Raw genomic sequence first — 27003 nt, 5'->3', positions numbered from 1 at the left:
CCACTGTACACTATTGTTTAAACATTTAAAAAATATCAGAAATGTTATAGATGGTGCAAAGGTGACATTAAAACAATAGCAATTATGGTTGACACAAACCCACTACCATTATAGTATGCTCCTTGCTTAGTTACAAATTCATTTACCAACGTGGTCTTAGGAACGGAACTCCATCATTAAGTGAGGAGACGCTGTACTGAAAATAATGTGAAATTGAGCTCAAAGTAATGGAAATGTACAATTTTGAGGTAAGAGAGTAGGATTGCAGATGAGCAAGAAGGCTTTAGATTGGGTAGGGGATGTGTAGATCAAATGTTTACATTAAAGCATATACAGTGGTCCCTCGCTTTTCGTAGTTCTCGGCAATCATAAATTTCGCCAATCATAGGGGTATTTTCGTATAAACATGGACTCGCTTTTCATAGGTTGACTCGCGAATAGTAGTTCGTCCGGGACGCGTATGCACGGTGTGAGCCGGGGCGGCCTCCCTACCCAGCCAGTCTGGCATTGTTTACCAGTGAGTGAAGGTCCCCTCAAGTGCTCCTACGAAATATTTCATAATATTCCACTCATTTTAGTGCTTGCAAGTATTAAATAAGCTACCATGGCTCCAAAGAAAGCTCCTAGTGCCAAGCCTGTGGTAAAGGTGAGAAATATGTACAGTGACAAAGTCTTGGGCCATTTTAGGGAAGTGTTAAAGAGACGCCAGAAACAGAGCTCTCTCCACAGTTACTTTGCGAGACAGGACTAGAGTGACTCTCAAGGTGGTCCTAGTGGCATTAAGAAACAGAGAAGAGAAGCAACTCCAGAGAAGCAATTGGTACCTGAGGTGTTGCTGGAAGGGGATTCCCCTTCCAAACTGTAAACAATCCAATCTCTCTCCTCCTCCAGTCTCCCATACACTAAGAAGAATCTCTAATAAAGGTAAGTGTTATGCTGTTAATGTTTCATTCATCATTTCCCATTGTATTGTTTATGTACTACATGTATATTTCATGTAAAAAAAATTTTTGTTTTAATACTTCTGGGTGTCAGGAATGGATTAATTGTATTTACATTATTTCTTATGGGGAAAATTGATTCGCAAATCGTAAATTTCGTATATAGTAACGGCTCCAGGAACGGATTAATTACGAAAAACGATGGACCACTGTATATGAACAGCATATCGATAAAGTTAGTGGATAGGGGAGCAATGTGGCAGATGTTACAAGTGTATAGAATAGGCAGTAAGTTACTAAAAGCTGTAAAGAGTTTTTATGACAATAGTGAGGTTCAGGGTAGGGTCTGTAGGAGAGGGAGATTACTTCCCAGTAAATGTAGGTCTTAGACAGGGATGCGTAATGTCACCAGGATTAATTCATATATTTATAGATGGGGTTGTGAAAGAAGTAAATGCTAGGGTGTTGGGGAGAGGGGTGGGATTAAATTACGGGGAAATCAAGGACAGAATGGGAGTTGACAGTTACTTTTTGCTGATGTTACTGTGCTTATGGGAGATTCTAAAAAAAAGTTGCTAAGATTAGTAGACGAGTTTGGGAGGATGTGTAAAGGTAGAAAGTTGAAAATGACCATAGATAAGAGTAAGGTGATGAGGGTATCAAAAGATTTAGATAAAGAAAAATTGGATATCACATTGGAGGGAGGGAGTGTGGAGGAAGTGAAAGTTTTTAGATATTTAGGAGTTGACGTTTCAGCGGATAGTGGAAAAAAAGGTGAGTGACGCGTTTAGGTATTTGTGGAGACAATAAACATTATTCATGGAGGCAAAGAAGGGAATGTATGAAAGTAAGGTGGTACCAACACACTTATGGGTGTGAAGCTTGGGTTGTAAATGCTGCAGCGAGGAGGCGGTTGGAGACAGTGGAGATGTCCTGTCTAAGGGCAATGTGTGGTGTAAATATTATGCAGAAAATTCGGAGTGTGGAAATTAAGAGAAGGTGTAGAGTTAATGAAAGAATTAGTCAGAGGGCTGAAGAGGGGTTGTTGAGGTGGTTTGGTCATTTAGAGAGAATGGATCAAAGTAGAATGACATGGAGAGCATATAAGTCTGTAGGGGAAGGAAGGCGGGGTAGGGGTCGTCCTCGAAAAGGTTGGAGGGAGGGGGTAAAGGAGGTCTTGTAGGCGAGGGGCTTGGACTTCCAGCAAGCGTGCTTAAGTGTGTTAGGAGTGAATGGAGACGAATGGTATTTGGGACCTGACGAGCTGTTGGAGTGTGAGCAGGGTAATATTTAGTGAAGGGATTCAGGGAAACCGGTTATTTTATATAGCCGGACTTGAGTCCTGGAAATGGGAAATACAATGCCTGCACTTTAAAAAAAGGGTTTGGGAAATTGGCAGTTTGGAGGGATATGTTGTGTATCTTTATATGTATATACAGTGGACCCCCGGTTAACAGTATTTTTTCATTCCAGAAGTATATTCAGGTGCCAGTACTGACTGAATTTGTTCCCATAAGGAATATTGTGAAGTAGATTAGTTCATTTCAGACCCCCAAACATACACGTACAAATGCACTTACATAAATACACTTACATAATTGGTCGCATTGGGAGGTGATCGTTAAGCGGGGGTCCTCTGTATTTCTAAACTGTTGTATTCTGAGCACCTCTGCAAAAACAGTGATTGTGTGAGTGAGGTGAAAGTGCTGAATGGTGATGAAAGTACAGTATTTTCTTTTTGGGGATTTTTTTCTTTTTGGGTCACCCTGCCTTGGTGGGAGATGGCAGGCTTGTTAAAAAAAAAAAAAATAATTTTGGCGGATTTCATTACAGCCTCTCCTCACTTAGTGACGTACTCGTTTACCGATGACTTGGACTTATGACAGGCTCTCTGACCAGTATGCATGCCTAAATAATGTACATTAGAACTGTTTTCCTCTATTCTGTTTATTAAAATATACGGTACAGTGGAGGCAGTGGAGATGTCCTGTCTAAGTGCAATGTGTGGTGTAAATATTATGCAGAAAATTCGGAGTGTGGAAACTAGGAGGTGTGGAGTTAATAAAAAAAGTATTAGTCAGTGGTCTGAAGAGGGATTGTTGAGGTGGTTGGTCATTTAGAGAGAATGGATCAAAGTAGAATGACTTGGAGAGCATATAAATCTGTAGGGGAAGGAAGGCAGGGTAAGGGTCACCCTCAAAAAGGTTGGAGGGAGGGGGTAAAGGTGGTTTTGTGGGCAAGGGGTTTGGACTTCCAGGAAGCATGCGTGGGCGTGTTAGGAGTGAATGAAGATGAATGGTTTTTGGGACCTGACAAGCTGTTGGAGTGTGAGCAGGGTAATGTTTTGTGTAGGGATTCAGGGAAAGCAGTTACTTTTATATAGCTTGGCTTGAGTACTGGAAATGGGAAGTATAATGCCTGCACTTTAAAAAAATGGTTTGGGAAATTGGCAGTTTGGAGGGATATGTTATTTATATCTTTATATATGCTTCTCAGCTGTTGTATCTGGGCACCTCTGCAAAGACAGTGATTATGTGTGAGTGAGGTGAAAGCGTTGAGTAATGTTGAAAATATTTTCTGTTTGGGGACTTAATTCTTTTTGGGTCGCCCTACCCAGGTGGGAGACAGCCGACTTGTTGAAAAAAAAGTCCAGCGTACACAAATTTTGTCACGCATCCAGCTGGTGGGTCTAATATGTATTCACTAATTTGCTGATATTATTTGTAGAATTATTAAAATATTGCATAACAGTAATTTTTTTTTTTGGTGTCAAAAAATCAAAATGGAATTTATGTATAAAGCCTGGAAACATATCTAATGAATAGAGGAAATGTTATTTGGTGCCAGATATGCCTGCATTGTTGTGGAGCTTATTTTTAAATTGGAATATTTTGAAATTTGTTTGAAATTTGCCAAATTTCCAATTTCTGATCAGTTTATTGGGTAGTTGAAATAGTTGACAGAGTAGTTTCTTGTGCTCAGTTGATAAAATGGAAGATATACTAGTGAAATAGTTAAGAATTTGGTATACTGGAACAGTGTAACTGGCCTAAAATAAGACTCGAAAGTGGGAAAAATCGCTGATGCATAAATATCACTGTCACAGCAGAATACACAGCAGCGTAAGTTTTTCAGTTTTCCATCAGATTTCTAACTTTTTTTTTTATTATTAACACATCGCCCTTTTCCCACCAAGGCAGGGTAGCCCGAAAAAGAAAAACTTTCATCATCATTCACTCCATCACTGTCTTGCCAGAGTGGTGCTTGCACTACAGTTATAAAACTGCAACATTAACACCCCTCCTTCAGAGTGCAGGCACTGGACTTCCCACCTCCTGGACTCGAGTCTGGCCTGCCGGTTTCCCTGAATCCCTTCATAAATGTTACCTTGCTCACACTCCAATAGCACGTTAAGTCCTAAAAACCATTTTTCCGCACTCCTGTCTAACGTGTATACGCATGCTTGCTGGAAGTCCTAGCCCTTCGCACTTGAAACCTCCTTTAACCCCTCCCTCCAACCTTTCCTAGGCCGACTCTTACCCAGCCTTCCTTCCACTACAGATTAATACGCTCTCTAAATCATTCTACTTCTTCCATCCTCTCTAAATGTCTGAACCTCCTCAACAACCCCTCCTCAGCCCTCTGGATAATACTTTTAGTAGCCCTGCACCTCCTCCTACTTTTCCAAATTACGAATTTTCTGCATTATATTCACACCACACATTTCCCACGTATACGACATGGACTGCCTATAGCCTTCTTGTTGCAACATTCACCACCCATGCTTCACACCCATATAAGAGCATTGGTATAACTATGCTCTGATGCATTCCTCTCTCTGTGTCGATGGACAATATTCTTTGTCTCCACATACTCCTCAGTGCACCACTCGCCTTTTTCCCCCCTCATCATTTCTGTGATTCACCTCATCTTTCATAGACCCATCTGCTGACAAATCCACTCCCAAATATCTGAGTGCATTCACCTCCTCCATACTCCCTCCCTTCAATCTGATATCCAATCCTTTGTTACCTAAATTTTTCTTATCCTTAGCACCTTACTCTTTTCTATATTCACTTTTAATTTCCTTCTTTTAAAGCACACCCTACCAAACTCTTCCACCAACCTCTGCAATTTCTCTTAAGAATCTCTCTAAAGTACCATGTCTTCAGCAAAGAGCAACTGTGACAACTCCCACTTAGTGTTAGATTCTTTATCTTTTAACCCCACGCCTCTTGCCAACACCCAAGCATTCACTTCTCTTACAACCCAATCTATAAATATATTGAACAACCATGGTGACATCACACATCCCTGTCTAAGGCTTCCTTTTAGTGAGAAATAATCTCCCTCTCTCCATACACTAACCTGAGTCTCTCTATCTACGTGAAACCTCTTCATTTCTTTCATTAACCTACCTCCCATTCCATACGTTTGCAACATCTGCCACATTGCCCCTCTATCCACCCTATCATATGCCATTTCCAGATCCATAAATGCCATAAAAACCCCTTTACCATTATCTAAATACTGTTCACCTATATGTTTCACTGTACACACTCCCTACCCATAATAAAGCCTCCTTGTTCATCTGCTATCCTGCTCTCTTTCTTACTCATATTTTTTTCAGTAATAACTACCATACAATTTACCATGTATACTTAATAGGCTTATTCCCCTATAATTTTTACACTCTTTTGTCCCCTTTGCATTTATACAAAGGAACTATGCATGCTCTCTGCCAATCCCTAGGAACCTTACCCTCTTCCATACATTTATTAAATAAAGAACTAATTATTCCAAAATTATATCTCCCCTCCCCCTGTTTTTAACAGTTCTGTCTTTATCCCCTCAGTCCTGGTTGCTTTACCCCCTTTCATTCTACCTACTGCCTCAGGCACTTTCCCCACAATCACGACAATTTCTTCCTCACTTCTACAAGATGCTCCTCCCTACCCAATGCACAAAATATCAGCTTCCCTATTCTCATCAGCATTTAACAATTTCTCAAAATATTCCCTACATCTTCCCAACTCTCCTCTCCTATTTTTAACTGTCAAATCCATTCATTCCCTAAGCTTTCTCAACTTATTAATCTCACTCCAAAGCTTTTTCTTATTGTTAACGAAATTTGTTGATAATATCTCACCCACTCTCTCATTTGCTCTTTTTTTACATTTCTTCATTACTCTCTTAACCTCTCTTTTTCTTTCCATATATTCCTCCCTCCTTTTATCATGTCTATTTTGTAAAAACCTCTCATATGCTAACTTTTTCTCTCTCACTACTCTCTCTACCTCATCATTCCACCAATTGCTCTTCTTGCCTCCCTAACCCACTTTCCTGTGACCACAAACCTCTGCTGAACACTCTGACACTACATTGTTAAACCTACCCCATACATCTTCAGCCTATTCTCTAACTAGCCCATCTATCCTCCAGTAGGACTTTACATCTTATCCTAACAGCCTCCTCCTTCAGTTTTTAAACCTTCAGCTCTCTCTTGTTGCTGGTATTCTCCTTGTATCCCATCTAACTTTTACTCTCACTGTAGCCAGAACTAAAAAGTTTTTTATCTACCATTACATAGCCCAACAAACTACTGTCATTATCCTCTATATCATATCTTATATACTTATCTTTTTTTTTTTTTCTTAAAATATGTATTACCTATAAGCAGACCACTTTCTATACAAAGTTCAATCAAAGGCCCCCATTATCATTTACACCTGGCACCCCAAACTTAGCTGCCACACCCTCTCTAATACATTTCTTCTACTTGAGCATTTAGGTCCCCTACCACAATTACTCACTTGGTTCAAAAGTTCCAGCACACTGCACGCCACTACTGTGTAGTGGCGTGCCAAAAATAATCACCTGAGTGTCTACCCCTTTTTTTAATTTGTTATTTATAATTACCTTTTTGATTTTTTTTCTTTTGGTTCATAGATATATCTCACTATTTTTGCTTGTTTCATAATTTTTGTAATTTGTTTTGCTGCATTTGCATTTTCTATGTTTTTCATTCTTGAACTTCCGTCCTTTATTTTTATCGATATCTTTTTCTTAGTAATTTATTTACAGTGAAACCTCAATATTCGTATGTCCTTGTGTTTGTACAACTCTGTTTGCCCAACTTTTTAAAGAAAAATTTGACTCGCTATTCAGACATTGCCCTGATATTTAACCTAAACAAAACGGTCCATCTGGACGAAGTTTGATGAAAACAAAACATCACTCAGTCTCTCGTCAGCTGTCATTCATTAAGCATCATTCTTACAAGCTCCCTGAGACTTTTTTGGTATTTCATTGTTATTCTGTGGCTTTTTTTTTTAAACATTTTCATTGAAAATTAGTAGTTATGGCCCCAAAAATGAGTAGTGATTCAAACAATCCTAAAAGGAAAGCAGTGAGAATAACAATTAAAGTGGAAAAAAAAAAAACTCATTATGAAGTTGGAAAGTGGAACACATGAGGGACCTGGCTATTCAATATGGTATGGCAAATTCCACCATATTGTCCATATTGAAAAATAGCCAATGAAAGGGGCTGATGTGGCAATAAGAGTGAAAATTCTTGCTCTGAGAAGGTCACAGATAATTGAAGAATGGAAAAACTTTTGTTAGTGTGAAGAAACAAAAAGCAATTGTCTGGTGACAGTGTTTCTGAAACAGTAATTTTTTAAAAAGCAAAGCAGTTATATAGTGATCTTAGATGAGACACCCCAGGAAACAGTACCAAAAGTGATAAATTTAAGGCAGGGGCTGGTTTGATAGATGTAAAAAAGAGAAGTGGGATTCATAGTGTAGTAAGGCATGGGGAGGCTGCCAGTGCTAACAGGGATGAGGCTGAAAAGTTTATTAAAGAATTTAGAACCTATGTAGACATTGAGGGATTTATTCCTCGGTGAGTTTTTAATTGTGATGAAACTGGCCTCTTTTGGAAAAGAATGCCCAATAGAACCTACATCACACAAGGGGAAAAACATTACCGGGACACAAACCCATGAAAGACAGGCTAACATACTTGTTGTGTAGTAATGTTAGTGGGGATTGCAGAATTAAACTGTTACTAGTCAACCACTCTGAAAATCCAAGGATGTTTAAGAAAAACAGTGATAAGCAAATTCACTGTAATGTTGAGGGCTAATAGTAAAGCTTGCGTAACAAGGCAGGTCTTTACTGAGTGGATACATAAAGTGTTTGCCCCAAGTATGAAGCAGTACCTTGTGGAAAAAGCTTAACATTAAGGACACTTCTTGTAATGGACAGTATTGCTCACCCTCCAGACTAGGAGGAAAATTTGGTGGATGAATACAGCTTCATTTAAAGTGAAGTTCTTGCCCCCTAACACCACTCTTATCAAACCCATGGACCAGTAGGTAATTTCCAATTTTAAGAACCTTAACACAAAAGCACTGTTTAAAAGGTGAAACAGAGCTAACCCTTAGGGAATTAAAAAAAAAATAATATTATTTCCCAGTGTTTAAGGATAATAGACAAAGTCTGGGGGAAAGTCTCTTTCAGGACAATGAACTCTGCCTGAAAGAAATTGTTACCAGACTGTGTGTCAGAGATTTTGAAGGCTTGTGGCAAAGCTTGTAGTGAGGGGTATTGTTTATCTGGGCCAATTCATGGGTTTGGAAATGGATGATGAGGGTGTAGAGTTAGTGTAGGATAACAAGAATGCGCTCACTACAGAAGAACTTCAAGACCTGCACAAGGAGCAGCAAGAAGTGGTTGAGGAAATTTAGTCTTCAGAGCTGGGAAGCAGTAAGGACAACATTTCCACTGCAGAAATTAAGGAACTGTTACCATTGGGTTCAAACACAGAGCCTGGTGGAAAAATGATATCTTAACATTACTGTTGTGAATAGGAGCATCGAACTGTTCAACGATAATGTTGTTAATGACTTTAGAAGACTGGTCAACAGACAACATTGGACAGCTTCTTTACCAAAAACAATCAAATGCTAGTGAATCACCATCATCTTCAAGTGCTACTGCACAGAAACAGAAAAGAGAAAAAAAAAAAAACACCAGATGGGCAGTTACCTGATGTTTTTATGGAACAATAACATCTCTCCACCTTCCTCTTAGGCTATCAGCACTCCTCAGTAAAGGTAAAGTGCAGTTAAATTTTAATTTTTTTCATGTATGATTTTTATGCATGCTGTTACAAAGAGGGAGTTGATGAACCCAACAGTCTTGCCTCTCCATATGCAACACATGCAAATATTGTTATTCAGGTTTAATATTTTCACTTAAAATGGTAATTTTTGGGCGGTCTGGAACAGATTAATCCATTTGACATTATTTCTTATGGGAAAAATTTATTCAATATTTGTATAACTTACATTCAAACAGTCTCCTGGAATGGATTAGGTTTATATATCAAGGTATAACTGTACTTATTTTCTTGTTTATTGCATTTTCTATCAATTTTTATTGTCTATCAAGCTTTTTCTTGTGAAAACCTTTGTGTTCTTCCACAGAAAATATCAAATTATTTGTTCATCTGCTGCTTGATTTAGTATGGTTTGGCACTTGAGCCTTCCAGTATGTTATATTCCTGAGTTAATAAATCATTAACAATAACAGTAATAAGAACCCCAATCACCACCACTGTTGCTATAGCTACCAGCACTGCCACTGCTACCACTGCCACCACCACCACCACATCCTCCGTCACCACCACCATTGCTGCTGCTACGATTACCACCATTGCCAGTACCACCTCTGCAACTACCACTGTCTCTGCCACCACCACTGCTACCATCACCAACACCAATGGTGGCTCATCTTTAGGAGCTGCAGAGCTGCAGTCCCCCCAGATGCTCACTGCCAGACGTATGACTTTGTCAACTGTACGCTTAAATAATTTGCAACTGATAAATGTATTACAGGAAAAATCTGTTGTATGTTGTTTTCAGTGTATTTATAAGCAAATTTTTTATTTTTTTTTTTTTTGTTGAAACGAGATAAAAAATTATTAAAAATAGAAGTTTGATGCCGTTCGATAATATAGGTATTACTGGCAGTACGAGCTCCCACTGACCAACACTCAGCAGCAGCAGCAGCAGCAGCAAAACAATAGTAACAAATGAACAACAATAAAAACATTAATAACAAGAAGTTGTCTGGATCGTTAATAAGAGGGATGCAGCATCTTGCCCAGCCAGCTCTAGGTTTGAACTCGTCCCACCAGGAGGCAGCACTAGGTCTAGCAGGCATGGCATGAAAATATAAAACCCTACAACAACAAAAACAACTGTTGCCACCACCCACCCACACCCACATACATCCACCCACCCACCCACCACCCACCACCACCCACACCCACCACCACCACCACCATCACCACCACCATCACCACCACCACTTACCCACCCACCACCACCCACATCCATCACCACTTACACCCACCTACCACCACTTACACCCACTCACGCCTACCCATTCTCGTCACAGCCCACCCACCACCATCAATGCAGTGGCATTAACCCTCAAAACCCTCTTCAGGCATACCACCCAGCACCACCACCCACTGCCACCCAGCACAACCCACTGCCACCCACCACCACCACTGCCACCCACCACTACTGCCACCCACCGCCACCCACTGCCACCCCCTGCCAACACTGCCACCCACTGCAACCCCTGCCACATACTGCCACCCACTACCACCCCTGCCACCCACCATCACCACCACTACCACCCACCACCATCACTGCCACCCACCACCACCACTGCCACCCACCACCACCACTGGCACCCACCACTGCCACCCACCACTACTACCACCACCACTGCCACCCACCACCAACCACCACCCACTGCCACCCAAAACCACCCATCACCACTGCCACCCACCACCACCACTGCCACCCACCACTACCACTGCCACCCACCACTACTACCACCACCACTGCCACCTGCCACCACTACCAACTGCCACCAACCACCACCCACTGCCACCCAAAACCACCCATCACCTCTGCCACCAACCACCACCACCCACTGCCACCCAAAACCACCCATCACAACTGCCACTCACCACCACTCTGCACTGCCACTACTAACCATCCACCACTACCCACTGTCACTGCCCACCATCCACCATTACCCACCAACAGAACAACCACCTCCCAACAGCCACCTTCCAACAGCCACCCACCAACAACCATCCACCACTACCCACCAACCGAACAACCACCCACCAACATCCACCTACCATCAACCACCCACCAACAGCCACCCACCAACAGCCACCCACCAACAGCCACCCACCAACAGCCACCCACTAACAGCCACCCACCAACAGCCACCCACCAACAACCATCAACCCCCTTTCCCCCTTCTCTTTCCAACCTATCTTTTTATTATTTTTAAAATCTATAAAATTACTATATGAGTTGACAGCATGAAGATAAGTAAATCAAAGCCTGTTATGTGCAGCATTTTAGTGATGTTTCGTACTCTATCTTTTAGACATTGAGATAACAATTTGTAAGTACTGACACATGTACTCAAGCCACTTTGTAAATATAAATGCCATTTATGTATTGAACTGTCCATTCTGCATACCTAGGACCCTGAATTGCTATTTTGATCTGGTATTATGGCTTCTGGAGAGCTGTAACAGAACACAGGTACCTCCCTGACAGTTGTAACAACACAGGTACCTTCCTGAGAGTTGTAACAACACAGGTACCTCCCTGAGAGCTGTAACAGAACACGGGTACCTTCCTGAAAGGTGTAACAACACAGGTACCTCCCTGAGAATGGTAACAGAGCACAGGTACCTCCCTGAGAGCTGTAGCAGAACACAGGTACTTCCCTGAGAGTTGTAACAACACACACATGGGTACCTCCCTGAAAAGCGTAACGGAACAGAGGAACTAAACTAGAAACAAACGCCTCTTCGGGCATTCCTGTGATTATTTAAACTCGTGTAGAAAATGTGCAAATTTAATGGGAAAAATAAAGCAAAATGCTTTACATTAATAAATGAATTCAAAATAAATTTGAAAATAAGATACTGTCTGGGCTTAGTCTTATTACTCAATGTTTTAAACATTTGATAAACTTTGGAATATGTAAAATCTCACTTGTTTACTGTTAAGCTTATTGTATTATGTGCACCTTATTTTCTTGTCATACGGGTGGAAACATTAGGATACGATGTGTTTCCTTAAGACACCTGCTGTCCCAGTTGACCTGGGAGTAAATAGGTATACCTGGGTGTTAGTTGACTGGTGTGGGTCGCATCTTGGAGACAAAATTGACCTAATTTGACCGAAATTTTCTGCACAACTAGGGGCTTTCTATATTGTATGTCATTGATGTCAGCTAGGCCTGGATACATTGTACACACATATATATATATATATATAGTTTAAGTAAATATTATTTTATTATTATTATTATTATTATTATTATTATTATTATTATTATTATTATTATTATTATTATTATTATTATTATTTAGCTTTTCAGTTGAGAGATTATTTAGGCTTGAAGAAAAATTTTATCTTGAAAATTAATTTTGCGGCATTACATTTAATAATACAGTGGACCCCTTGTATACAATATTAATCCGTTCCTGAGAACTCATTGTATGCCAAAATTAACGGAAGGCGAATTAATTTTCCCCATAAGAAATAATGGAAATCAAATTAATCCATGCAAGACACCCAAAAGTATGAAAAAAAAAGTTTTACCACATGAAATATTAAGTTTAATGCACACAAACTGAAGAAGACATGCACAGTTTGTAGTACACTACTAACAGTAGAATACATTATACTTACCTTTAATGAAGATCTGGTGGTGATTGATGGGATGGGAGGAGGGGAGAGTGTCGAAGTTGTTAATGTTTAGAAGGGGAATCCTCCTTCCTAGCCACTATAGTAGCGATGGTTGATTGGGGTTTTGTATACAACCTGGCCAGCTCCAACACACGCACTCCACTTTCGTACTTTGCAATTATCTCTTTCTTCATTTCAATAGTCATTAGCACCCTTTTTCTCGAAGGGTTGGCACTAGAAGCTTTCTTGGGGCCCATGGTGACTTATTTTGTAGAAACAAGCACCAAAAACACTGTGATAATATGGAATGTACCGAATGTATGCTTAGATGCGAGCACACTGGCTGGCTTGTAAGCACTGGCATGCACTGGGCAGTTCAGGCCACGTGTGGATGCGTCCCGGACGAATCGCGTGTGGCGGGTTTTTTAACGAGTGGCAAGGCAAAATTTTTGCGTTAAAATGTATCGTATACCGGATTTAACATATACCGATGCCATCGTATACCGGGGGTCCACTGTATTGTATTCTAGTGTGTAATATTTTACATAGCTTATATTATTGAATCTAATGGCTATACATATTTATATTAATAATAATTTTTATTATAAAAGTATATCCAGGAACTATACTGTATTCAGAAATTGCCATTTTCAAATGTATTTCATAACCTGCTGTTAATGTCTAGTTTTTGTTCTGAATATTGTACAAAATATTTTAAAACATTGTAATTAAGCTTTTATATTATATATATTATAGCTTTAGGTTATAGCTCTCTCCTTTGCAAAAAATTCTCTCCTTAATGTTGGGCTTTTTTTTTTAATTTGTTCACAAATGATTGGCACTTCGATTTTAATAGCTACTTACTTTTTAAAACAACAAATTTTATGCATTATTTATTATTGTTATTATGTATTTTCCACATCAAGATAATTACAAGGAATCTATTTCCTATCACCTGAGAACCATTTTTGTCTTCAGAGTACAGTAGGGCTCCACTTATACGGCAGGTTAGGTTCCAGGCTACTGCCATAAAGCGGAAATTGCTGTAAAGTGAAACAGACCTTTTTTTTTTCACTTATAAATGCATAGAAATACTAGATAAGTTTTCACTAACATAAATCAAGTTAGCAATAGAAGTAGACATTAAAAAACAATGAAAAGGTAAAATGCACATATAGTACACTCATTGCTTACCTTAAAATGTTTGTAGTCTTAATCTAGGGTGAGATGAGTAGTATTTATTGCAAGAAATCAAGTGTGGTATGTATGGTAGCCAGCCAGGCTACCATACCAGGCAAGTAAGTAATATTCTATGACATTTAAGCATCCCAGAGTGATAAAATGCATATACAGTTCACTCATTACTTACCTTAAAATATTTGTAGTCTTAATGTAGGGTCAGAGGTGATTAAATGACATAACACGAAAAAATGAGAGAGAGAGAATGAGTACATGAGAAAGGACAGGTGCAGAGTTATGTAAACAAACCAGGCAGACACCAGTTTTGTAAACAAACCAGGCGAACACTTCTGGTTTGTGTACAAGTTACATTGTGTGCAAGATGTCTGTTGATACGGTAGAATAAATAAAGAGGACCACTTCCATTCTCATGTAACATCATTTTTAGAAGAAATGAAGCTCTGAGTGAATACATACGAAAGGAATAATTTTTTACAATTACCCCCCAGTAACGCATTTCCTTTTACGTTGGACTAGAGAAAACGTTATTCTTGCCGTCACTTGTACAAGTCATCTGGCTACCACATCTCATATTTGTTTATTTATTCTACTGTGGGGTGTATTTATCATGTTTATATGTAACATATCGTGTTTATTATACAATTTTGAAAAAATATCATATATGGATTAATGAAAATGTGTATATTAATGTAATACACAACATTTAATGAGACTGTGATTATTATTGAGTGTTATCATTATATGTTCTCATTATATGGTGTCACTCATAAAAGTCATCTGGCTACCACATCTCATATTTATGTTTATTTATTCTACTGTGGGGTGTATTTATCTTTGTTACGTATCATGTTTATTATATAATTTTGAAAAAATACCATAGATGGAGTAACCCTTTCAGGGTCGGTAGGCCCCATCCTAAACTTGTTCTCAGGGTCGGAAATTTTTCACAAAAAAAAAAAAAAATTCTTATGAAGTGATGGAGAATCTTTTCCCAATCATAACACCAAAAGTATGAAATTTGATGGAAAACTTATGGAATTATGCTCTTGCGAAGTTAGCTGTCTCAATGATGTTTACGCATCGGCAGTTTCGCCCACTTTAAGCCCTATTTTCGACCAATTCCGATGTACCAGTCGACAAAAATCATAACTATTTTGCTAGAACTCCATTTTTTCTATCGAATGAGTACAAGAAACCTCCCATTTACCAATTTCAACTATCAAATAAAGTGGTCCGAAATTGGCAATTTTGCAAATTTCACACAAATTTCAGAAGATGCCAATTTCCAAATAGGGCCCAGAATAAACAAGACAGACATTCCTGGCACTAAAATAAAATTTCCTCTGTTCATTAATCACATCCCCAGGCCTTTATTACATTTCTTATGCTTTCCTTTTTGAATTTTTATTCTCACAAAAAACAGAAGATTTACTGTTATGCAGAGTGCTGCATTAGTGTAGAAATGGTATAAATAATATCAGCGCACATGTGAAAGAATATTAGACTCACCAGTTGACGTGTATTGGATGCATGGTTTTATTTATTTACTTTTGAACTTTGGAAAAAATTGAACATTTCTGCTACTTTGAGCTCAGTTTCAAGGTACTTTTCGTTGTGAAACCAATAAAAATCATCTCAATTTCCATAATATGTCTTCCATTCTATAAAATGAGACCAGGAAAACTAGAATGCAACCATAAATAGCATACGAAAATACCCTGCAAAGTCGTTGTTTTAAACCAAAAACAGGGCCGGAGTTTTTTTTTCTCATTATGCACTATGTGCTGCAGGATTTTTTTTATACTGCGCACACTGACCACATAGACCCATTCTTTCATATGTAGTCCTACCAGCTTTCTCTAGCTAGATTTGAAGGCGCTAGAATTTATGTGTACTAGTACGGCACCAACCCTGGTGTGCAAGCCGTACTAGTATGGCACCAACCCTGAAAGGGTTAACGAAAATGTGTAAAGTAAAAGGACACAAGTGCAACTAATGTTACATTTTATTGTGGCAATGTTTCGCTTTCCAGGAGCTTTGTCAAGCTCCTGAAGAGCGAAACGTTGCCACAATGATTTGTCACATTAGTTGCACTTGTGTCCTTTGTGTCAGTAATTCTACCAACATATATATATATATAATGAAAATGTGTACAATAACGTAATATACGACTTTTAATGAGACTCGGTGATTGTTATTGAGTACAGTGGACCCCCGGTTAACGATATTTTTTCACTCCAGAAGTATGTTCAGGTGCCAGTACTGACCGAATTTGTTCCCATAAGAAATATTGTGAAGTAGATTAGTCCATTTCAGACCCCCAAACATACACGTACAAACGCACTTACATAAATACACTTACATAATTGGTCGCATTCGGAGGTAATCGTTATGTGGGGGTCCACTGTACTATTATTATCATTACTAATATGGCGTCTTGAGTCATGAGACATTCTTAGGAGTTTCCAGACATAATGGAGAGACATGGTGCTTACAGAGCTTATAGGGAATGTAAACAAACCGGGTGGGACACAGTGACCATATTAGAAAGTCAGGTGGGGGAGCCGTATAGTAGTTTTGGTCATAATTTGAAATGTCCATATTAGCGGAACACCGTAAAGCAGGGCCCTACTGTAAACAGAGGCTCACATTTTACTGAATCTTTTTTATTTTATTCCTTGATCATTTACTTTACTTTTATTTGATATCTTGTGTCTTCAGAATTCCTTGGTTTCATTTAGGCAGTATTACAGCTTAGCATGTTCCTTTTTCTTCCATGAAAGCTAACCAATTTTTATAACCCCTCACTACATACACACATAGTATGAGAATAAATGTCTATAAATGTGAGTGTATAATTCATTTGTTCAGTACATGCTTGTGTTTACACACACACACATGCTTTAATATATTTTCACACTTAGGTTGCTTTATTTAATTTTATTCTAAGGTTTAATTAGCAAATGATTGTTTAAATCAAGTAACTAACTTAATTTTGTTATTTGTATAGGAACAACAGAGAGCCTTGAAGAGTAGTGAGAATATGGAAGGAAACAACACACCGGGCTCGGCGGGAACCCCAGGAAGTATTAATGAAGGAGTCAACACTGATCCGAGTCCTGCAAACACACCTCATGCTTCCCCTCGTGCTCCTCTGCCATCACTGACACCACCCCGCCCAATGATTGTTACACAGCGTCCTCAGATGCCGTCAGGGTCACCCATGAGGCAAGGTGTCTCACATGGCATTATTAGAGGGCCTTTAACTCATCCAGGATTAAATGACCCTTATGCCTTGCCACCAGGAACTCCTCATCCCAGCAAATCAGTAGATTCATTTACACATCCACCATCAACTCCAACACCACAGACATCACCTTTGCCTTCACCTACAAGTGATCCTTACTCGCGTATACCACCCTCTCCCAGGCCTCATTCTTCAGATCCTTACAGTATAGCACCACCGACACCACGTCCTGTTGTAAATGACCCGTATACGATGCCACCACCTACACCTCGATCAGTAGATCCCTATGGTAATCAGCCTCCAGGTCAAAGGCCCTTAACTTCCGATCCATTTACAACTTGTACTACACCGACTGACTCATTTTCTCAACCTCCTGCATCCCCATATGCTCAGGCTCCACCCACTCCTCGCCCTCATGATGATGTCTATGGCCCACCACCACCTGGTCCTCCAGGAAGCATCCCAGATCCTGCACGACAACAGCACCTTCGAGAATTACTTCAAAGACCCTGGAGTGAAGGTAGTGGGGTACACCAGACAGTAATCCCTCAACCTCTAACGTCTCCAACAGGGCTTCCTGGTGAATTTCGGCCTCCTCTTCCACCTGTGGTACAGGGACAGGGTGCTCGTATGAGACCAAGTATGGCACCAGGTCAGCCTAACATGATGACACACCCTGTGTCTCCCCAAGGTGGGCAGATGGACCCAAGGGTTAGGATGATTCTTCAGCAAAGAAGTATACAACAACAACAGTCACAGAGGCAGACTGTTGTTGCTGGTCGTAACCCTTTGGACCCTTTTAACCCTCATGCACAGCATCGTCCACCACAGCAGTACATAGGTGCTGCAGGACCTGGAGTACGTCCTGGTGTGACTAATGTGGTTAGAGGCCCCACTGCAACTGTTATGGTGAGCCAAGGATTAGGCTCTCCTCACTTGCCTACTGGCGGAACTGTACGGGTTCCTGTTGTGTCTCCTACTCATCATCCTCAACCACCGACTCACCCACTGGGGCCACCTCCTCATCCTTCAACTTCTCATCCACAACCACCTCATCATTCATCATCTTTACCACAACCACAGCAGTCTCTACCACAGCAGAGCCATCCACAACAGTCCCTTCCTCAGCAATCCCATCCACAAATACCACATTCTCAACCACATCCACAAAGTCATCCTCAGCAGCCACATCCTCCATTACCTCATCCTCAGCAAACCCCACCTTCATCACAGCAACATCAATTAGAGTCAGAGCTCCCAGAGGCAGTGACTCGAGAACTGGAACAGCTAGAAGAAGAACAGCAGCAGCAGCAACATCAGGACCCACCACCACCACCACCTCAGTCAACACCACAACCGACTCAATCACAAACAGCACCATGTCAAGGAGATGACCTGGCGGACTTAGCTGGTGAGATAACCAGTATGGAAGATGACGACTTGCTAGGTGAGTTTTTTGTGATATTTCATAAAGCCTATTTTGTGTCGATACCTATTTGCAGAGTGGATAGGGGATAGTGATAGAGTGGATAGGGAAGCAATGTGGCAGATGTTGCAAGTGTATGGAATAGGTAGTAGGTTACTAAATGCTGTAAAGAGTTTTTGAGGATAGTGAGGCTCAGGTTAGGGTGTGTAGGAGAGAGGGAGACTACTTCCCGGTAAAAGTAGGTCTTAGACAGGGATGTGTAATGCCACCATGATTGTTTAATACGTATATTTATAAATGGGGTTGTAAAAGAAGTAAATGCAAGGGTGTTGGGGAGAGGGGTGGTACAAAATTATGGGAATCAAATACAAAATGTGAGTTGACAGTTACTTTTTGCTGATGATACTGTGCTTTTGGAAGATTCTAGAGAAAAGTTGCAAAGGTTAGTGGACGAGTTTGGGAGGGTGTGGAAGGTAGAAAGTCGTAAGTGTATATAGATAAGAGTAAGGTGACGAGGGTATCAAACAATGTAGATACAGAAAAATTGGATATCACATTGGAGAGAGGGAGTATGGAAGAAGTGAATGTTTTCAGATATTTGGGAGTTGACTTGCCAGCCTCGGTGGGAAATGACCGACATGTTAAAAACAAAAAATTATTTACAGTTACGAGAATAAAGCTTTTCATTTACTGTATTGTATGTTCTTCACCGTTTCGTTGGTCATGTAATTTTCCAAGTATTTTTCCTGTGGTTGTAGCATTTACTATTTCTTCTTTGATCTCATTTCAGTATTCTACCACTGTATAACTTTTTATAATTTTTTTTTTTATTGCATTAAGAAATTTTCTTTACGTTCTCATATCCTTTTATGATCTTGTATGTGGTTAAATGCATCTAAGCCTTTTTCTCATATCAAACACTGGCATTTTTAACATTTAGTCATCATAACATATACTGTACCTATTTTTTTTTTTTTTTTTTTTTTTTTTGAAGTTATTTTGCAGTACAGTACAATGTCAAATATCATGCAATTTATATTCACAAAAAGCTGTGCTTTACCTGAAATAAGAGTTAAGTGGGCTGAAGAACGTGGAATAATAGGGTTGCATTCCTAACCTCTAAAAAAGAAGTCAGAAAGTAATGCTATTTCATACTGTTCATAGTATTGTACCTGTTGTTGCGTGTCAATCTGGAAATGTGTGCTGAATGTTGATGTTGCTCTACTAGTTGGGTGTACAGGTTCAGTGTTTGTACAGTAATAAAACGCTGTACGTGTAGCTAAAACAGGCTATGTAAACATATTCTGTTGCGCCTTAAGTTCTTGTTGTTGGTGTTTGTTGATCTAGTATAACTATGGATTCTGTAGTTACATTTAGGTAAAATCACATAAACAGGCAATAAATAAAGCAGACTAGAACCAAATAGGGAAAAAAAAAATAGTTGAGCAAATTTTTATTTATTTTATTTACTAATGCAAAAGAGGTTAACCCTTGGACTGTGAGTCACATAGAACTAAGTTATTATAACATTGGAAATTAAGCCTTTAACCCTTTGAGTGTCAGGACTCCTGCTCGCAAACTTGATGACGGGATTGAAGAATTTAAAAAAAAAAATTACTTTTTCTTATGAAATGATGGAGAATCTTTTCCCAAAGACAATGAAAATAAAGGTATGAAATTGATGGAAAACTTATGGAATTACGCTCTCGCGAAGTTAGCGGTCTCGGCTATATTTACGGATCAGCGATTTTTACCCATTTTGAGCCCTATTTTGGGCTAATTCCATTGTTCCACTCACCAAACTCATTGCTATTTCAATAGAACCCCATTTATTCTATCGACTGAATACAAGAAACTACCCATTTACCTACTTTAACTACACAATATAGTGATCTGAAATTTACTAATTTGGCCAATTTCACACACAATTCAAGAAAGGCCAGTTTCAAAATAGGGTCCAGAATAAACAGTGCAGACATTCCTGGCACTAAAATAACATTTTCTCTGGTCATTAGTCACATCTCCAGGCCCCTCTTATATTTCGCTTGCTTTTCATTTTGAATTTTTATTCACACAAAAAATAGAAGATTTACTGTTATTCAGACTACTGCATAATTGTATTAATTGTATAAATAATATCTGAGCATTCTTGAATGCATATTAGACCCACCAGTTGATGTGTATTGGACACATGACATGATTTGTTTATTCTTGAACATCGGCAAAAATTTAGCATTTCCACTGCTTTGAGCTCAGTTTCAAGCTACTTTTAGTGTGTAAACCATTCAAAATCATCTCAAGAACATGAGATTACGGCCATAAATACTATACGAAAATACACCGCAAAGTCACCGTTTTAACCTTTTCAGGGTCCAGACCCCTGATCTGAAACTTATTCCAAGGGTCCAAGAATTTCCACCCCAATTTTTTTTTTCTTATGAAATGGTAGAGAAACTTTTTCTGAAGGTAATAAAACAAAAAATACTAAATTTGATTGAAAATTTATGAAACTGCACTCCTGAATTTTGCTGCATTGGCAATATTTACGCATTGGCGATTTTGCCCACTTTGACTTCCAGTTTAGACCAATTACATTATTCCAGTCGACCAAATTCTTAGCTATTTCACCACCATTACTTCTGTTTTATCGATTGAACACAAGAAATCACCCAGTCAACTATTTCAACTACCCAATAAAGTGGTTGGAAATCGGTAATTCGGCCAATTTTACACAAAGTTCAAAATAATCCAGTTTCAAAATAGGGTCCAGAATAAATAATGGAGACATTCCTTGCACAAAAATAACATTCCCTCAGTTTATTAGTTATGTTGCCAGGCTTTATAAATGTATTCCACTTTGATTTTTTATTCACATCATGAATTTATATTCACACCAAGAAATAGAAGATCTACTGTTATGCAGTATTGTAATAACTGCATAAATAATATCAGCTCATTTGTGAACGCATATTAGACCCACCAGTTGGTGTGTATTGGTCACACGACGTCATTTGTTTACTCTTGAACATCTGCAAAAATCGAACATTTCTGCTACTTTGACCTTAGTTTCAAGCGTTTTCAGTGCTAAAACCAATCAGAGTCATCTCTATTTCTGTAATATATCTACCATTCTATCAGATGAGACCAAAAAAAACCAAGATACAGCTGTAAAAGACTTAGGAAAATACACCACAAAGTCGCAGCATTACGTGCTGCAGGATTTGTTTTATATGGTGTACACTTACCACATAGATGCATTCTCTCATATCTAGGCCCAAATTTACCACTCACAGCTTATCTGAGTGAGCTGAGCACACAATGTAGAACTACAGCATGGACCCTGGCTTCAAAGCCGTAGGACTACCGGACAGACCCTCAAAGGGGTTAAACCAAAAACACGGTTGCAGGTATTTTTCTTGTGCTGTGTGCAGCAGGATTTTTTTTATACTGCAAACACTGACCACACAGACCCATTTTCTCACATGTAGGTCTACCAGCTCTTTCCCACCAGATTTGAAGCTGCTAGAATTTTGGTGTAGTACTACAGCACCAACACTGGCTTGCAAGGTGTAGTACTATGGCACAAAGAGTGAAAGGGTTAAGTATATGTTAGAGGAAAAATATTGTATGTCCTAAAACAGTATTTCATAAAAACAAGAAATAATATTTTACAAGGAATGTAGATGAATAAATAGTTACAAAAGTTTTGCATCATGAATGAAAATTGAATCAAATGTTTGTTTAAAAAAAGGATGGGGGGGGGGAGACAAAGCAGCAAAGAATGTTTTGATGGAGAGTGCTGGGGAGATGTGAATAAGAAAGGAGAGATTTGGAGCCAGTGCAGGAAGTGTCACTACCAAGAGACTTTACAAAAACTTATAAAATATGCTAATAAAACATATATAGTAAGAGAACATGTTTTTACTTCATAAATCTGGCAGTTACTGACCAAAACAAAACAAAAAAAAGTGACATCCTCTCATTCTTACTTTGTTTCATTAAAGTTTTTCAACTTTTGTTATTGCACAAGATATTTTCTGTTTTGTTTTTTGATATTGTTAAGAATTACATTTTTCAGTCCTCAATGGAATGTTGAAAAATAACATAACATAAGGTACATTATATCATAATCTACACCTGGAAAATCCTGGAGGAACTAGGCCTCTACCTGCACCACATGATCACTGGGTATGATAGCAAGAGACTTTGCAGTCAGTGCAAAGTGCCTCCAGTAGAAATCGGTGGCTCAGTGAGTGCATTATGAGACAACTAAGTAAGTTTCAGTGGTCCCTTAATTTTCCGTGCCTTTTCTTCATGCATATAGAGAATTATCAGCCAGCCTCTGGCTGTCTTTAAGAAGGAGCGTGATAAGTTCCCAAAATCAGTTCCTAACCAGCCAGGCTAATGCTCGTATGTTGCACTGCTTGCTGCCAGTAGTCACAGCTTTGTTGTTCAGTCCTTGATCCACTGGGAAGCCTAGGCTGCTGGGTATTGACCCCTGAAAGCATCCTTTGGGTATCCTTCAGGTATAATAAATGTCTTTAGAGGAATTCACCATTCTCTAAAGCACATTTCTGCAACACCCGCAGTGTGTATATATATATGAATGTAGTACTACAATAGTATGTACCTTGTAGTTTATTTTATTTAAATTTGTTTAAATTTGCATTTATATACAGTACCTGCTGTTTATAAAATTATTTCTTCCCTTCAACTCTGAACATCTTGAGTTTAAAATATTACAAAAAAAAAAAAAATACTTGTTCAGGTATGGGTGGAGATTTCAATGCCCTCTTGGAATTTGCTGATGGAGAGGATGGTGAGGAGGATAATGAAAAGCTGCCTTCAAACCTCTTTGATGATCTTGATGGTGATGAAGATGAGAGGTAAGTTTAAAACCTTCTCTAAGTAAATTGCTATTTTTAGTTATCTGTTTTTAGGTACAAGAACATATCTATTCTCGTGGTCCATCATATTCTTGTTTAAATTTTCCATTGCCTCTAGCACTTATAACATCCTCTTTAAACTGATTCCATTCTTCTACACTACTTTTAAATTATTATTATTATTATAATCAAAAAGAAGCGCTAAGCCGCAAGGACTATACTGCACACTACTTTTAAAGAAAAATTTCCTGGTATCTCTTCAGCTCCCTTATTGTTTTCTTAATTTATAATTGTGACATCTTGTTATTTTTGTTGCAAGTACTAAATATGTTATTCTCTCATGTCATTTATAACGTTGTGTAATGTTATGGTGATGGTGTTTCTTTTTTGGGTTATCATGCCTCAGTGGGAGATGGCTGGTGTGATAAAAAAACAAACAATTATCATATCTCTTATTTTCCTGCTATTGGCTTTTGTGGTTATATTAATGTTTTCAGCCTTTTCTCATAACTTTTTTTTTTTTTTTTTTTTTTTTTTTTTTTTTTTTTTTTTTTTTTTTTTTTAGCCCTGGGATTTATTTTGTATCTCTTTACAGTGATTCACATTTTTTTCAGGTGTGGACTTCACATAGCAGATGTATATTCCAATATTTCATTTCATTTATTTTGTAAGGATTTGTTTCAGTGTATCTCATCCATATATTTGAAAGCTGTTTTATAGTTAACCTGTGTAGTAATTGCATTTTTCAAAATTTCATTTATATGATCTGGTGAATTTTTTTTTATTATTAAAATATTCCTAATCACAGAATGGGTGAGGCTTGAACCCATCGCAAGTGAGTCCTAAAACTCACAGGCCAGTGCATTAACACTTTGACTGTCGCAACCCCAAATCCTAAAGTGTGTGTGTCTGTCGTGAAATTTTCAGAAAAAAAAAAATTATTTTTCTTACGAAATGATAGAGAATCTTTTGCCGATGTTAATGACACCAAAAAATACCAAATTTGATGGAAAACTTACGGAATTACACTCTCGCGAAGTTTGCAATCTCAGTGATGTTAATGCATCGGCGATTTTGCCCACTTTGAGCCCTATTTTCGGCCAATTCCATTGTTCCAGTTGACCAAAATCATAGCTATTTCTTTAGAACTCCATTTGTTCTATCAATTGAGCACAAGAAACCGCCCATTTACCGATTTCAGCTACCCAATAAAGTGGTCAGAAATTGGCAATTTGGCCAATTTCACGCAAATTAAAAAAGATGATAATTTCAAAATAGGGTCCAGAATGAAGAATGCAGACATTTCTGGCACTAAAATAACATTTTCTCTATTCATCAGTCATGCCTCCAGGCCCCTCTTGCTTTCTATTTTGAATTTTTATTCACACAAAAAGTAGAAGATTTACTGTTATGCAGACTACTGCATTATTGTAATGATTGTATAAATAATGTCAACCCATTCGTGACTGCGTATTAGAATGGCGAATTGGACACTTATTGGACAATGATGTCATTTGTTTACTCTTGAACATTTGCAAAATTCAAACATTTATGCTATTTTCAATTTCAAGTTTTTTTCATCGTGAAACCAATCAAAATCATCTCTATTTCTGTAATATGTCTTCCATTCTCTCAAATGAGACCAAGAAAACGAGAATACAACCATAAATATTATACTATGTAAATATGCCTCAAGGTCGGAGGTTTTTTTTTTCTCATGCACTGCGTGCTGCAGGATTTTTTTAATGTTACGCACACTGACCACACAGACCCATTTCCTCACGTATGGGCCTACTAGCTTTCTCCCACTTGATTTGAAGCCACTAGAATTTTGGAGTATAAATACGTCAAAAACACTGGCTTGTAAAGCGTGTACATACTACCGGAACAGTCAATGGGTTAAACCACTCGGCCAGCTGTCTCTAACAAGATTTGTCCTTATAGGTTTGTATATTTCTGTACACCATAGGGAAGTTAACATGAGCCTCACTGTGACAACAAATGTAAGTTTTTACAGACAAATCTCACACCAGTGTGGCTGTGACTTGCTCTAGTACCACACCATCCATGCTGGTGGGAGATTTATCTGTAAAAACCTGCATTTGTGGTGTTTAGAAATATACCTGGTTGGATGAATCTTATTAGAGCTTGCTGGCTGAGTGGTTAGCACACTGGTCTGTTAGTTTTAGGACTCGTTCTCTGATTTGTTTGCATTCATGTTGTTGTGGTTTCATGTGTCAAAAAACTCCTTGATCCATTTCTTTGTATGATACTCCAAAAGTTTTGTCATAACACATTATCTTTGTTTTTCATGTGGTCTGATGTCATGTACTCTTACTTCTGTCATGTTAAATCTTTGTGCCCATCTGTCACTTCCTTCGTTTAATTTATTGAAATCGTCTTGTAAAGATATACTAATTTTTATTACTTTGCACAAGATTTTTGCATCTGCAGACTCTGTGAATTCATATAATGTAATTTTCTTTTTCTTTTGGTAAATCATTTATGTAAATAAATATATAGGGGGCAAGTACAAATCCCTGTAGCACACAGCTGGTAATATTTCCCCAGTCAATGCTTCCACTTTCCTCTCAAAGTTTTATCCACTTAATAGCTTGTCGTTCATTCCTCTTAAATTTTCAAGTTTCCAGTTAGTTTCTCATGGGGAGGACTTATCAAATGCCTTAAATCTAAGTAAATACTGCACAAGCTGCCTATTTATTGTTTTCTTCCACAGTTTTGTGACTCATAATAGTTTAATAGATTTGATGGTATAAACCTTGGTAATAAATACCGACAAGTTCGGTAATAAATACCGAAAGACACGTAAGCAAACATAAGAACATAAGAAAGGAGGAACACTGCAGCAGGCCTGTTGGCCCATACTAGGCAGGTCCTTTACAATTCATCCCACTAACAAAACATTTGACCAACCCAATTTTCAGTGCTACCCAAGAAATAAGCTCTGATGTGCAAGTCCCACTCAAATCCAACCCCTCCCACTCATGTACTTATCCAACCTAAATTTGAAACTACCCAAAGTCCTAGCCTCAATAACCCAACTAGGTAGACTGTTCCACTCATCAACTACCCTATTTCCAAACCAATACTTTCCTAGGTGTAATATACCGACCTCCAGGCTTGGATCACGATAGAGGGAGACTTCTTTGGGACGAAATTGTTAGGGCTTCTGGACACAGTAACATAGTCATAGTAGGGGACTTTAACTTTAGTCAAATTGACTGGAATTCTTTGAAAGGTAATCTAGAGTCCAGTGACTTTATGGAAACAGTTCAGGACTGTTTTCTGAAACAGAGCGTAACTGAGCCTACCAGGGGTAATAATTTGCTAGACCTAGTCTTGTCAAATAAGGAAACACTCGTGAATAATCTGGAGATCACTGAAGAGCTTGGCGCAAGTGATCACAAATCCATCACTTTTAGCATTAATTGGGAATGCAAGAGTAATGATAATACAGTAAAAATCCCTGATTT

General features: G+C 38.6%; 1 protein-coding gene across 1 annotated transcript in view; it reads left to right on the top strand.

Moving 5' to 3' along the window:
* Nucleotides 1-27003, top strand: part of LOC128703308 (histone-lysine N-methyltransferase 2C) — a 394589-nt gene that overhangs the window by 206762 nt on the left and 160824 nt on the right. The window contains 2 exon segments of the mRNA XM_070085312.1: nucleotides 16961-18644; nucleotides 23392-23509. Of these exon segments, the coding sequence (XP_069941413.1) occupies nucleotides 16961-18644; nucleotides 23392-23509 (1802 nt within the window).

Source organism: Cherax quadricarinatus, chromosome 15 (genome assembly GCF_038502225.1).
Source record: "Cherax quadricarinatus isolate ZL_2023a chromosome 15, ASM3850222v1, whole genome shotgun sequence".
NCBI classification, from domain to species: domain Eukaryota; kingdom Metazoa; phylum Arthropoda; class Malacostraca; order Decapoda; family Parastacidae; genus Cherax; species Cherax quadricarinatus.
The sequence above is the reverse complement of the archived record's forward strand: the minus strand, read 5'-3'. Positions and strand labels throughout refer to the sequence as shown.